At 39.6% G+C, this 15,333-nt stretch overlaps 1 protein-coding gene across 1 annotated transcript in view; it reads left to right on the top strand.

Moving 5' to 3' along the window:
• The window catches only part of CDKAL1 (CDKAL1 threonylcarbamoyladenosine tRNA methylthiotransferase), a 309,422-nt gene extending 297,701 nt beyond the window's left edge, over positions 1 to 11,721 (top strand). The window contains exon 16 of the mRNA XM_070942475.1: positions 11,412 to 11,721. Coding sequence (XP_070798576.1) covers positions 11,412 to 11,603 — 192 coding nt within the window. The 3' untranslated portion in view covers positions 11,604 to 11,721. The remainder of the gene's footprint in view (positions 1 to 11,411) is intronic.
• The last annotated feature ends 3,612 nt before the right edge of the window (positions 11,722 to 15,333 follow it).

Raw genomic sequence — 15,333 nt, 5'->3', positions numbered from 1 at the left:
TGAGTGTTGTGGCCCGCCAGCGGCCTGTGTGGATCGTGGCTGATCCCGATGACGAGGAGGCTGGTGTGGTGTTACGCCAGCAGCCGGCGCTCGCGTCGGACAGCAAGGAGGCTGAAGAGGATGTGATGCCGGAGGCAGAGACTCAGCCAGGGCCTTCAGAACCTCCAGAGGCTCCTTCCAGTGGAGAGAGCGAAGTGGAGGAGCCTCTCCTCAATGCTCGGGCACGCAGGGCTGCCAAAAGGCAGGAGTGGCTACTCAGGAGAAGGAGGTCCACTCGAGAGTAGGGCTTGAGGGTAATTGGCCACTCCCTTAGCCTATTTAAGTCGCACACAGCTAGTGTTTTCTTGCTAGAAACAATGTCTCATTACTACAGGGAGAGCGAGCGACTTCTCATATCTGGTTTTCTGGGCTGGTTGCCAACCTTTGTTATTTGTTCTTAATAACTTTGATAAGGACCCTTTGCACGGGAAGCCTGCATTCTTGAAAGGGGTTTGTTTGGAATTAAACAGTGTTTGCGAAGCTTGGTGTGTGTCACATTCTCTGGGAATCCGAAGCTGGAGCAGAACAATGAGCTTGGCCATCCGGGGATGGAACTATGCCACTCCTGGCTCTTTTGTGCAGCAAGGAGAGATGTAACTGATTGGATTCAAAAGTTGGTAAATGCTATCTTGGGAAGGCATCATGATGGGTCCCTGGAAAGAGGCAATGGTGTGTCTACTCATGAAGAAACTTCTCTAGTTCCAATCTCATTGTTCCTTTTTAAAATGAGGTTCTCCACTAAGATCAATTGGTGCATTTCTGGACCTCCTATGAGGGTTGGGAGTTAGTATTACTGTTTCACGGTAGTTTTGCTCCTTCCTGATTGGAATTCTTTAGGACAGGGATGTCAAACAGGCGGCCTGCGGGCCGGATGCGTCACATGCAGGCCATGCCCACCCCAGCTCCACAAAAGAAGAAAAAAGTCGCAAAAAGTCACGTGATGGCAACGTGATACCGCAAGTTTGACACCCGTGCTTTAGGAGAAGGAGAGCTTGAGCTGGTGGCCATTCCTGTATGGGATACTTCAGGATTTAGCTGTTTGCCCTCTACCCTTTAACATCTGTATGAAGCCACTGTTAGAGGTTATCATTAGCTTTGGGGTGAAGTATCATCAAATGCTGATGATACCCAACTACTCTAGGTGTAATCAGAGATGCAGTAGAGGTCCTGACCTGGTGTTTGGAAGCTATGAGGAAAAAGGAGTGTGGGGGGAAAATAAAGCTTAAGGCCGGTAAGATAGAAATGTTCTTTACACAAAAAACTATGTAGGTCTTTGTTGACTCTTAAATTAATACTAGCCCTTCCTCTGAAGTATCTGGTCTGCAGTTTGGAGGTTTTTCTGGGGTCTGCTAGAGCAGTAGTGGAGACCATGCTCAAGGAATCAGGGGAGCCTCTGGTCAGCTTCAGCTAGTGAACCAGTTGTAGCCTTTCTTGGGATGGGAAACTTTGGCAACTCTTTAATGATCAATGCCCTTGAGTCTACAATCTGCATTGCACTTTACATAGGGCTGCCTTTGAAGACTACCTTGGAGTTATAATTGGTACAGAATACTTTGGCCTGAAGTTAGTGATGAGAGTTACTACAACAATGTGATCAAGAGTTTCGGGATGCTCCACTAATTTTATTTGTTTGTTTATTAAATGCCTATTTTGTTATCATGACTCTGGACGATAAGTTAAAAATTCAGAAAATAATACAAAGCAATCAAGAAATAACCACAAAAGACATTAAAGATCATAAAATTGTTAGAAACATAAAACAGATATCAGTGAGAGAGGACCATTTGTTTTCCTAAAAGTACAATCACTTCATAAACTCTCCACCAATATGCATTTCTCTAGCATCTGGAAATCTATAATTTTTGCTATTATTCCTTGGGGAAGCTATTTTTGTGGTTCTATTGTTCATATTCCCATATTTTTCTAACCAATTGTTTATTATTTTGAATATTTTGCAAAGAAAATGTTCTGTGTATTACTTGAGTTATGCTTTAATTAACATAAACTAGAAGAAACAATGTGAGATAAGAATAAGTACTGCGTTCTAATATTTTCATAATTGTGTTAGGAAACATAACAAACAATATCTACAATGTAGGTGCTACAGAGTTACAACAGCTCATGACAGTTTCAGCTGTAGTTTTTGTTGGTTTGCTTATTCATACACAGTAATATACAGTATACTTTCAAATATCTACCTATTTATGTCTGCCTGTCTGTCTTAGTAACTTGATCTGAATTCACTATTTAGTGAAAAGCATGTGCCCAGTGGTCAAAAGATGTTCCTTTGTCTGCATGTGTATATAGGTAATCCTCACTTACCAACAGTAATTGGGACCAGGAACTATGTCACTAAGTGATGCAGTCATAAGTCGTGATGTCACCTAACCATGCCAATTTAGGATAGCAGTTCCAGTAGTCCTGGTTGCTGTTGTTAAGAAAACCCTGTGCCATCTGTTGCTGGCTTCCCCATTGACTTTGCTTGTTGGAAGCCAGCAGTGAAAGCTGGAAATGATGATCAAGAGAAACTGTGAGGTCATCCTTGCAAAGTAATCGAAGTGCCTGAATTGTGTTCACATGACCGAGAGGATACAGAGAGGGCAGCAATTTTGAGGACTCCTAGTAAGTACTGTGTTTCCCCGAAAATAAGACCCTGTCTTATATTTTTTTGAATCCCGAAATAAGCACTTGGCCTTATTTTCAGGGAGGTCTTATTATTTTGGGGCGCACGGAGCAAGATGGGGCTCCTCTTGCTGTTTTACCTGATTTCCAGCTCTGCGTTTAAATATTTTCGGGGAGGGCTTATTTTCAAGGGGAGGCTTATTTTAGCGCATGCTCTCAAAAGCCCAATTGGGCTTATTATCTGGATATGTCTTATTTTTGGGGAAACAGGGTGTCAGCACCCTTGTAACTTCAAATGGTTGCTGAACAAATGTACATTACATGAGGGCTACCTAAATTGCTCATTTCATACAGTCCGTCCATACAAGAATATTATAGTATCTTCCTTCCAGCAAAGCCAAAGAGAAGGCATAAAAGCATAACACTGTTAAGGTACTTCATTTACTTCATAGTACTGTGTTTGTTACACGCTAGACCATTGAGTAGATGGCCGTAGAATTTTAATCGCATCTGTTTCGGAGATCCATAATATATATAAGCATGCGCTTGAACTATGCATAATAAATAAGCTACTATTTTAGTTTAAGCTATTTGAAAATAAAGCAGTGGCTTATTTATTGTGCATAGATAGGATAGGGTGGCTTTCACTAGTGCAGAAAAACTTCAGGATAGCAGCCATGCTTCTCCGATCTCTGTCATGTCTGTGAGTTGTTCTTTCCTTGAGCTAATATATATTATGAAAGGCTACCCCCACGTAATTAAAAACGAAGCATACTTAGTTGTGACACTATTTACTTGTTACAGAAGTTCGTTTTTCGCAAAGACTTATGTTTGGTTTTTCGGTAATTTATGTTTGACTATTTTCCTGAACAAAAGATTCGAAAGGTTCCTGAACAAAAGGAACAAAATTTGTAAGCATTTCTACAGTCCAATTAAAGCCTTGAAAATATCATGACATCTGCATATAAAAGTACAGCTAGGGGATCTATCTGCCAGTCTAGGAGATGAAAGTCTCCCTTGGTGAAACGGCGGAACTGCTGTTCAATCTTATCTAGCTCCTTTCTGAGCACCTATAGAATCCAGGAGTTGTCCATAATGGTCTAAAATACAAGGGTAACTTCAGTATTTCTGAATATTCCTTTTTCTTGCGCAGCCCATATTATTTGTGCCTTGAATTCTCAGTCATCATTTCCAGACATTAATACAAATCTGAGCACTTGTTTTTGTTTTATATTTTCCCAGAAGAAAAAAAGGTGGGTTTTTTTTCTTATCAGACATATATTTTTGTTATTCTGTAATAATGCTTTGGAGAATACCCAGTAGTGCTTTTTATCAAATCAAAATATTGTGAAATTTGATTTTCTAATCAATCGGTGACGTTTTGACATAACAATAAAATTCATAGTCAAAAGAGTGAGAGTTATTATCATATTAAGTGAAAGACTAATACTGAAACTGTATATACGTCTTTTCAAAATAAGGTACATATATTTTAAAAATCAGTACTACTGATTTTTTCCTTGTTAGCATGTATATCATTGCAGTCTAAATGGAACGCTTGTTCTTGTGAAATTATGAAATGTTAGTTTAGGGACTCAAATGCATTCACTTAATCTAGACTATACTGTAAATTGGTAAAAGAATTATTTTTTTAAAAAAAAATAGACATCCAAGAAAATAACTGATGCCACAAGTGAATACTGTTATGTGCAAGCTTTTCTTCCAAATTTAATCAGTCTACCAAATGAAATCTATTATGAAATAGCTTTTGTTGCAAATTAGCAAAATGTTACTCTGTAGTTTCCAGTTTATTTCTTCATATAAAGGTTAATTAGCTTTGACTCTGGGAATGGAATACTTGTAACCAGTTATTAATTTTTCAAGATTCATTAGGCAATTTATTTTAATTACTCTCACCGTCATGACACAGAAATAACCATCTATTTAAGTAATATTGTATGATGAACTCTAATACTTTCTTCTGGCTGGTAGATGTAGATATGAACCTGATTATTTTCTTGGACTACGTACTGCGTTGGATTTCTTTTTCTCCCCACATTTTAAAGTAATTTTTCATAGGTTCTCTGAGTTCCTGACACCATAGTTAATCTTTGCATCATCACTCATGGTTACCCTAGATCAGGGCTGTCAAACTCATGGCCCTCAGGCCAGATGCGTCACACGTTGGCCACACCCAGTTTAGCGAAGGGGGAAATAACCGTGAGGCCCTTGTCACTTCACGGTTAGATTATTGCAATGCGCTCTACATGGGGCTACCCTTGAAAAATGTTCGGAGACTACAGTTGGTCCAGAATGCAGCCGCGCGAACGGTGGTGGGTGCACCTAGGTACACCCACATTACACCAATTCTCCGTGAGCTGCACTGGCTCCCTATTGGTCTCCGGTCACAATTCAAGGTGTTGGTTATTACCTTTAAAGCCCTACATGGCTCAGGGCCAGGGTATCTTCGAGACCGCCTTCTACCGCATAACTCCCAACGACCGGTAAGATCCCACAGAGTTGGTCTCCTCCGGGTCCCATCAGCTAAACAATGCCGGCTGGCAGGCCCGCGGGGGAGGGCCTTCCCTGTGGCTGCCCCAGCTCTCTGGAACCAGTTACCTCCTGAGGTCCGGACCATCCCCACCCTATTGGCCTTCTGAAAAGCAGTGAACACCTGGCTTTTCCGGCAGGCCTGGGGCCGTTGATCTCGCTCTTGCGATCCATGAATGGTGTGAATGAATTTTAATGTTTTTAATGTTTTTAATTCTTAAATGTTTTTTATAATGATTTTAAATGCATTGTGAGCCGCCCTGAGTCTTCGGAGAGGGGCGGCATACAAATTGAATGAATAAATAAATAAATAAATAAATAAATAATAAATAAATAAATAAATAAATAAATAAATAAATAAATAAATCACGTGACAATGCTGTGACGACACGAGTTTGACACTCCTGCTCTAGAGATTTAAAAACGCTTCGTCTCTGCTGACCTCACTCTCCTACCCAACTTCCATCACTGGCTTTAATTACTATTTTTCTTACCAAATCCTATGCTAAGCAGAGTTCTAAGATGCTGGGGGTTTGAGGGGGTTCTCTCAAGAGCTCAATATAGGAAGACATAAGAGATTGATGCAAACAGATGTCAGGGCTGCATCCAGCATGTTTGACGCCATCTCAGAGAACACATAATTGAAACCTGATCATTACTGCCCATATCAGTTTAAGGGTATATGGCACCACGAAACCACATTGAATGATGGGACCATCACCTGCCAATGCAAAGATTTGCATTTTGGTTCAAATCCCTAGTGCCACATAACAGGGTGAGCTCCTGTTACTTGTCCCAGCTTCTGCCAACCTAGCAGTTTGAAAGCAGGTAAAAAATGCAAGTAGAAAAATAGGGACCACCTTTGGTGGGAAGGTAACAGCATTCCATGCGCCTTTGGCATTGAGTCATGCCGGCCATATGACCACAGAGACATCTTCGGACAGCACTGGTTCTTCGGCTTTGAAACAGAGATGAGCACTGCCCCCTAGAGTCGGGAACGACTAGCACATATGTGCGAGGGGAACCTTTACCTTTACCTTTAATGCTTTGGAAAGAGGGACAAAGGTTGGCACCTCATAAGCTTTGGCATCCTAGGCCAGTGCCTGCTTGGCCTCAACCTAAAGTTGGCTATGGTTGCTGCAAATTTATTTTGAGGAAAATCAAGATTTGGGGGAACAGGCACTTGAGCCAGATTTCTAGGAGATCTTCTGCAAATAACTGTAACAGCTCAGCTAATGTTCTAATATAATTAACTTCTTTTTCTGAAGTCTAACAATGCATGCTGCTTTATTTGTGCGTGTGTGATGGCAAAACTACAATCCTTTACTCAGATTATCACCATTCAGGAAAGATTAAGGGTATCAAAATTGTGGATGCCAAAATCCACAAAAATCCAGAATCAAAACGGGCCTGGTGGTTCAGCAGACTGATAGCATTGTGATTAACACCAGCTGTCTGCAATTACTGTTAAGTTTGAATCTCACCAGACTCAAGGTTGACTCAGCCTCCCATCCTTTCTAAGGTGGGTAAATTGAGGACCCAGTTTGTGGGGGCAATAAGCTGACTTTGTATAAATATACAAAAGTATGAAGGCTATTGCTTAACGCATTGTAAGCCGCCCTGAGTCTCCGGAGAAGGGCGGCATATAAATCAATTTAAAAAAAAAAAAAATTCCCGCTCAGTTAATCAACCCAAAGTCCTAAACTCACAATTAAGACTCACAGCTTGTGACTGAATGACTAAGATCCATCCCACGATGTTTTATTCTGAATGATAGCAGCTCCTCAGATTCTCACACAGAAATTTTTCCAAGCTTCCTGAGGGTCTTAATTTAAAAAGCAGCAAATAAAGTTTAAAAAAATCAGAGTTAATAAAGGAGGAAGAAGAGGACACTAACCAATCACTTCTTTGTTGTGGAAGTGATGCTTCCCTCAAACTCCTTGTTTTCTCTTGTTCCTGTTTGAATCCTTTGGTTTCTGTATTCCAATTACAGTAGTCACAGGTTTCTGTTATACCTGTTAAATCATATTTGCCTCCCTATACTAAGAATTCAAATTCATTTTATTTATTTTTTTTCTATTGTCAATCATTATATAGATAGCAGAGGCCATGAACCTATGTTCTTCCTCATTTTTTTACTGAATTAATAGGCCCCATTACAGGAACCTTTTCGCTTCCTTCTCCATTCCTTTGTCTGAGTTTCTTTCTTCAGAGTTCTTGCCTCAAAACTCCAAGGAATTCAGTTTATGTCCCTCCTAATCAAGCTTGCCATTGTTTAGTCAAACACTTTTTAGTGGTCCTTCCTTGTGAGTTCAGTCATTTTGCTTGTTGTGTTTCTTTCTTGGTGCAAACACATTCATGGATGATCTTTTAGTTTTCTATTAATACTGTTCCAAGTTTGGCAGAAATGGATATGGAGATTGCTTGCTGTGTTAGATTTGTTGTTACAGATTATTAAGGAAAAGGCCTAGGGCATAACTGCCACTCAGCTGGAAGGACAAGGGGCCATTATGACCAGGTGGTCAGAATTCTCTTTTGTGGTTTCATTCTTGTTGTTGTTGTTGTTGTTGTTGTTGTTGTTGTTATATTATTGAATGTACCCAACCTTTCTCTTTATAAACATTTAATGCATCTTACAGCAATGAAAAACAAAACAAAAATCAGTACAGAGTCAGTATCACTAGAATAACTTCCAGTTTAAAATCTTGACAAAAGAGATGGCTTTTGTTGTTTTCCCAAACTCTCAGGAGAGGAGGGAGAGACCATTGCACCTCATTGAGGCAAGTATGCCATAGCTGGAAGCCATGCAAAAGTAGTGCCCCCCCCCCCGGGGTGGGTTCTTCTTACCTTTACTACCAGTTCTCAACAGGATCGCTTCGATGACAACATCCGGGGTGGGGGACGGGACCTCTCGCCAGTTTTATTACCAGTTCTTGCGAACTGGTCTGAACCGGGTGCAACCCACCACTGCCCCCCCCCCCATATCAGACAGCCAGGTTTCTCATAAGAGGGGCATCCACATGGTGTTCAAAAAACAACTTACATCTAAATATTAGCAAGACAAAGGAGATGGTGCTGGATTTCCGGAAGCACAGAGAGGAACCTGCCCATTATATATCAAGGGGGGCCGTGTGGAGAGGGTCTCCTCTTTTAAATTCTTGGAAGTGCTCATTAGTCAAGATCTCACCTGGAAAAACAACACGTCCCTGGTGGTTAGTAAGGCTCAACAGAGACTTCATTTCCTTAGAGTCCTGCGGAAAAATCAGGTGGAACAATGGCTGATGACTTCTTTCTATGGGTCCACACTATATAACAGTATGGTACCCTGGTTTAACAGCTGTGGACAGGAAGGCACTACAGAGAGTGATCAATTCGGCACAAGAAACCATTGGCTGACCTCTAACACCACTGGATGACATCGCCAGGTCTCACTGTTTCAGCAGAGTAAGGAAATTACTTAGGGATGATTCGCACCCTGGCCAGAGTCTCTTTTCACTTTTACCATTGGGCAGAAGACATCGAAGTATAGCCAGCGGGATAAACAGGTTTGAAAACAGCTTCTACCCATGGGCTGTCAGACTCCTAAACACAATCACAATCACTCCATGTACATATAGAAACGTATGACTAGTTTTTTTCTTTCCCCAATTACTTGTATAAATTGGGAATTGTATTGTCTTGTATTTTCTGTTATGGATTGCACCAGGAGCGGCTAAACCAATTTTGTTGTATACACGATGTACAATGACAATAAGGGCTATTATTATTATTATTATTATTATTATTATTATTATTATTATTACCATCATCATCATCATCATCATCATCATCATCATCATTATCATGCAGAAAGCCTTTCTGGCTAATCTCAGTAAAAGACCGGCTCATAGAACAAGAGGCAATTTCTCAGCTCTTTACTTTTTAATGGTCAATGCCAGTAACTTAAATTGTTCCATGTAAATACATGGCAGGCATAGCAGGTCTGTAAGTTCAGCATTTTGCAATGTACATACTTTGTGCTAGTTAGCATCCTGGCTATCACATCTTGCCCCGGTTGTAATTCCAGACACTTTTCAAGGGTATCCCCACATGAAGGGGATTGTGCCACTACTCATAGCCTGTTCAGCAAGGCAAGCACCATTCTGCTAGGGCCAGTGTCTAGGTGAGGTATTCCACTTTGTCTTCTGTTAATGCTGCACAACTGCTACATTGCTGTCCTTGCCTGCCATAGTGGGTGGTGTTCTGTCTCAGGTTGCAGACTCATGTATGCAGACACAGTTGCCAAGGAATGGAAGTATTTAACTACAACTAAGCAGATAACAGTGGGCAAGATTGTAAATCAAAGTCTGTGCAAAGAGTGCTTGCCTGAATAAGTCCATATGAAATAGAACTAGAAATAGAATACTCCAAATTCATTCTAGGAGTCAAAAGAGCCAAGTTAGGTACTCAACTTGTCCAATAGTCAATGTTTCAAGAGCAAGGAAAAGCAGGAACAAGAGTCATGAGCTGGAAGTTTGAAGGGTTGTTTCCATCAAAGGCCGAAGGCAAAACAGCTACATAATTTTTTTCCGCAGGCAGCTGGCTGCAATTACTTAGGTCTTGCCCTTTGTCTAGTGAGGAGCCATATTGAATAGTGTTGCTCTGCTGGCCACTGCATGCATTGAGACCTGGAGCTTGCGGGTTATGCTTCCTCATCTGACCTCATCCAGCTGATCAGCAGACTCCTGTGGTTGATCAGCCTCCTCAAGTGAATCAAGACTTGAAGGCTGACAATCCACATTCTGAATTTGAATGTGGCCTGTGACAGGTGGGGGAAGGCAGGAGAAAAGCATAACCTGTGAGCTACAATTGCTGCTGGTCCTGTAGATCTCTTGCCAATGCTGCTGCTATCAAAGAAAAATAGCTTTGCACCGTCCACTTTCCTTTGACAGCCTTCTTGTATCCTGCTTAAGCTATATCTGCTATTGCTCTGTAATTGTTTCCACTTAATGGAATCTTTGTACTTGACTTATTTTCAAGAGGACATAGTCTGGTAGAGATCTGGTGTAATGCCACTGTGTATGCAACACCCCACCAATTCCTCCTGCTGGAAATGATAAATGAGATCTATTATTCCATTCAGGAAAACTAATTGGAGAAACAAAATAACCTCTAAAGTAAATGAAAGGACAGTTACCTTCTTTCGGCTGTTCAAGAGTTATGGAGAATATCTGCAGAACCTGAGCCTGATATTGAATTGTGCACTCAATAAAATCACATAAAGTAGCTTAGCTGGGATACAGAAAGCAAAATCATGTAGTAATTTAGGCTGAAAAGGGGTCAGATTAAGTAAAAGAAATCCATCCAAGGAAGGGTTGAGAAACAACATAAGCATTGAAGGGCCAACTAAATGTTTGGTCATCGTAGGAAAATCGGATGGATCCACAAAGAAAAGGAAATATAAACCAGATTGGGACGATACGAAACTCAGATCTCACTTTTATAGTCTGATCAAGACAGTAATGGAGGGAGTGAAATTTAACCAAGAAGGATTTGTTGCTAAAATATTAGCAAAGCTCAGGTCTGTATCAGATGAAGCAGTGGTGCATTTTGATACAGTGGTGCATGCATATCACTTTCCTTCTGAAAGTATGCACAGGTATCCAGTGGCATACTTTTAAAATTCAAGTACTAGGAAATTGCATCCACCCTTGGCTTCCCAATATATATGCTCCATATTCATTACATGGCGAATAAATATACATGATTATCACATTATTGTTCTCAATCCAATCAATAAAATGAATGTTTCAGTGAAGCTGCCTTCTGAGAGAGAGGAGGAAAGGATGGTAAAGAGAATATTGGGACATGCTGAGCTGACATACTGTGGGACAGAAATAATGATCAGATTGGTTGTGCTGTACTGTGTAAATGACAGCAATGCTACTGATTCGCTTTAACATTGACTTGGTCTTGTAATGATGCTAAAAACAAGTGAATGGATATGATTTAAAACAGTGGGATTTTAGTCCTCTGGCTGGCGATAGCTGTATTGTTTTAGCAGTTGATGTCTTTGAAGAGATTAACCAGGTTTTTCCACTTAGAGTAAGATGAAAGAAGGATTACCTTATTCAGACTTAATGTAAAATATCCTTTGTGCTTGATATATGCCAAATGTTCTCTGCAGTTATTCTCAATTTAATTTCTGCATTTCTCCACAGGAGTTCAGACATGCACTGGAGAATGACTCAGAATCAAAAACCCGTCCATCTGTTGAGCGGCAAATCGTACAATTGAGCCACAGGATGGTGATGCAGTTGCCTTGGCAACACGAGGGAAAACTGCTGAAGATGCTGTCACTAAGTGTGGCTCTTCTAGCAGTTCTTATTGCCTTTTACTATGGAGACATTTAAATAGAAAACTGTGCCGAATGGTTATTCCATCAACAGATAACAGCTTGCCTGTTGAGAACTTCAGAATCTAATGTTTGATCATCAGAATATGTATAAAGCTTTCCTGAACTGGTAGAAATTCTTTGTCTTCTTTTTTTTAAATCAAGATTTCAACATCTCAATTTTTCATAAAATAGCTTCATTTTCATAAGCACATGAATGAAGGTTTTTAGAAAGTTACAACTATATTTCTTAAATAACAGCTAATTCCTTGTTGTTGTGTTCACCTGAAGCCTTATTAAAAATGATCGTTAAAGCACCTTGAGTCACTCTTTGTTCAGTAATGAAAATATTCAGCTCAAAATTGTCAGGCCACTAAACTTATACATATCTTTATAATCATAGGACATCCATGATCCAAACCAACAGCAAAAGTGTTGTTTGATAGGTATTTAAATACACAAAGCAGATGACTCGATATTTAAAGATTTTAATCTTTTGCTTTTCCCATTGAGGGTTCTTCATCTTGCATGATCAATGCATTGACGATTCAAATAAGCTTCCTTAAGCAAAAATGTAATCAATTTCATTTATTCCAGTTTATACAAATTCCCAGGCAATCAAACTTTGTGGATTAGTTGCAGTGGAAGGCTTCCTTGCCATAAGATAATTTCTCTCTTCCTTCTATAACCACAGAGGAGCAATGTTGTCATCTTTTATGATCTAACACATTTGAAAAGTTTCAAAGCATTGCTTCAAAGAATGTAGGGCAGCTCATATCGACAAACATCTCAGGACCTCTCCCCATTTTGGTAGGCTGCTTCAGATATTCTAAAATTGTAACCCACTGCTAATTAAGTGAAAAGCCCAGTTTTTGCAAGGAAGTTCTGAGTTCTACATTGAGCAGACTTTATGGTCCCAGGAGTTTTATAGGAATTGGTCCTTTGAGGAAGCCAACAACCATAGAGTGTTTTCAGGACAGGAGCCAGAGCATCTGCTTTTACTTACCTGCTGGGATTATTTTGTGGTCTCACGGCCCTTCAGAACACTTGGCAGTAAGTCAGGACAGACAAGTGGAGAAGATGGAAATTTTAAACTATTCTCTCTAGGAAATTCAACTAGCGTGAGATCATTCCTAGCCTAAACTTGAGAAGAGCTTCACTAAGAAGACAATAATGAGGATCTAGTAATTCTTAACTTGGTTTATTTAGTCTGTTCTTTGTTTTTGTGAGATTACGTACTAGTACATTCCATACTGAATTATCTAAAATTACAGAAAATAGGAAAAAAATATCCTCCGTGACCTTAAAAGAGGCCTGTGGAAAAGAATAAAAGTCCCAAATTAATTTGACCTTTAAATGTAAATAATAAAATCTTACTGTTCTGCTTTAAAATTACCTAATCCATTTTTATTGATATTTTATGTACGCAGTTAAAGACATTTAAAGTCATACTTTAAGATGAATTCAGACTGAGTATTGTTTATAACAATCTGTTAGTTGTGTACCTTCTGAGCTCAGCCACCTCTGTCACATTTCGGCCTGTAGATTTCAAGACATCTGACCTGTTTGTTTCAGTCCCAGTCCAAACTCCTAGATGGAAAGCTGAAGTTATATTTGAATTACAACAAGTAATATTTAAAGTGGCAGCAACTGGCAATTCTGATATTGAGCTTAGATGGAGCCATTACCCAGAATTCCTCTGTCCTGTTTGAGAAGCAATTACAATTTCACAGGTTGGAATTAAAATTCCCTGCAGTATGCAATAGAGTAACAAACTGTCAAAGTGATTTCAAGCTGCTAATCTCTCACTGTGGTATGAGTGAAAATAGAATTTCTCCTACCCCATGTATAGGGCTGGCAAACTTCAAAAGCTACGGATTCCTTGAAATCAGAATACATGTGGGAAAGCAGCATGGTCTGCCCACACACATGATGTTCCTAGTATGGGTTTTTTTTTAAAAAAAAATTAGCTTGACTTTTATAACAAAGAGTGTTATGTGTGTCAATTCGAGATGCCACCAAGACCAACAGACCATCCTTTACATTGGTGAATAGGATATCGTCTGGCATGCTAAGATAACATAATTCTCATATGTACCCAGTTAATACAACATATTCTAGTAGCTCAAATTAAAATGGACTTGTAGGGAAAGAGAGCTGCACAAAACAAATTTCAAGAGTTGTAATAGTTATAAACACTATTTCTGATAATGTATAACACCCATATACGTATATTTCTCTTGGAACGTGCGTCTCTGATTTGTTTGTTTATATTTAAATAATTTATATGGTCTCCCATTTCACAACAATGACTCTGAGTGGCATACAAGGATTAAAACACATAATCAGACCAAGTATGTATACCCCTAGGATATTTTCCAGAAGAATATATGTTGGTGTTGGACAGAGGCAGCTGAGGTGGAAAACATGACTTGCCCTAAGATATACAGCATGTCTATAAAGGCAGTGATTGTGCACTATCATATACAATTTGCAGTGAAGAAGAAAGCAGCTTGTCCTTTAAAGAATCTAAAAATTGACGCAAGGTGATAAAATAGAGGTTCTAGCCCCAAACTGAGCATAGGAAAAGGTAGAAAATATATTTAAGGTTTCAAATGAGATTTGGATAATAAACCATCCCCAGAATCCTTTCTGGAGTGCAGCCATATTATTGCAAGATCACCAGTAGGTTTTGCTATAATTCTTCAGTCATATATCCTGGACTAGAAAGCTGCTTTGTAATCACTGCTGTTTCACAAATATTTATTACTGAGGAATATTACATTTCATAACTATTAAAAGTCCAGTGGCAGATCTTAAAATGCATCCAAGCACAGGTGAACTGCTGTTTTACAAATAAAGAAGCTACAGCAAAAGGAACTCCCGCGAGCCCAGCTCCCTGGCCTGTTCAGGTACGATATCGAAACAAGATTTCTTTTAGCAATCAATTTTCAAAATGCATACATCTAACTTTTGTTTCTTTTTCTTAATTATTTGCCTAACCTTTCATCTAAAAAAAAAAACCCTCTTTGTTGGCTTACAAAACAGAAAGCACAGAAAACGGTTGGTCTTTGCTGCATTCTTCTATCAGGAACATCTGGGTCAAAGGCTGATTGCTGAGCCACCAGGCTTGATGAACCAGGAAGTACAGAAAGCTTGCTGCTACAAACCACTAAAATATTTTAGAAAGAATATTGCTTCTCTTCTAACTGACCACAATATCCACTATGTGGAGAGGCTGGAAAAGGTAGCTGTGTCGTCTTGGCATGCGTGCAGACAGTCTTGGACAAGGGAAGCAGATCATTGATTTTGGTAGACTCCTGTCCCTTTCCTCTAGTTCAGTCATGGGAAGCTCATCTCAAGCCCATGAAAATGAGGATACTGAAATGGAGACAACAGCAATGTGAAATTGTTTGGCACAAAGCGGCACCAGTTTTCTTCCTTTTGTTTTAAAGGAATTGCTGCTGACAACCAGACTACGCATGAGTCTTGGAGATTAGCAGGCTACTAGTAGTGGGAAATCTACAACTACTATATTAATCCTACATTAATACAAATACTCCTAAGCACATCCTGTATTAAGAGATTGCAATGTATTTCTTAGCCTGGATGTGGGGAAAAAATGGCAATAAAGTTAATTGCTTATACTGTGACATTCCACCTCTTTCCATTCCATACAGGTGCTCAAGCTTTTCAGAATGAAATATTTCACCTTGCAAAATTTATTTGCCTGAAAAGTGAAATGAAAG

Source organism: Pituophis catenifer, unplaced genomic scaffold (genome assembly GCF_029215685.1).
Source record: "Pituophis catenifer annectens isolate HBS135680 unplaced genomic scaffold, rPitCat1.0.hap2 SCAF_3, whole genome shotgun sequence".
Classification (NCBI taxonomy): Eukaryota; Metazoa; Chordata; class Lepidosauria; order Squamata; family Colubridae; genus Pituophis; species Pituophis catenifer.
Note: the sequence above shows the minus strand (reverse complement) of the source record. Positions and strands in the feature narration are given on the sequence as shown.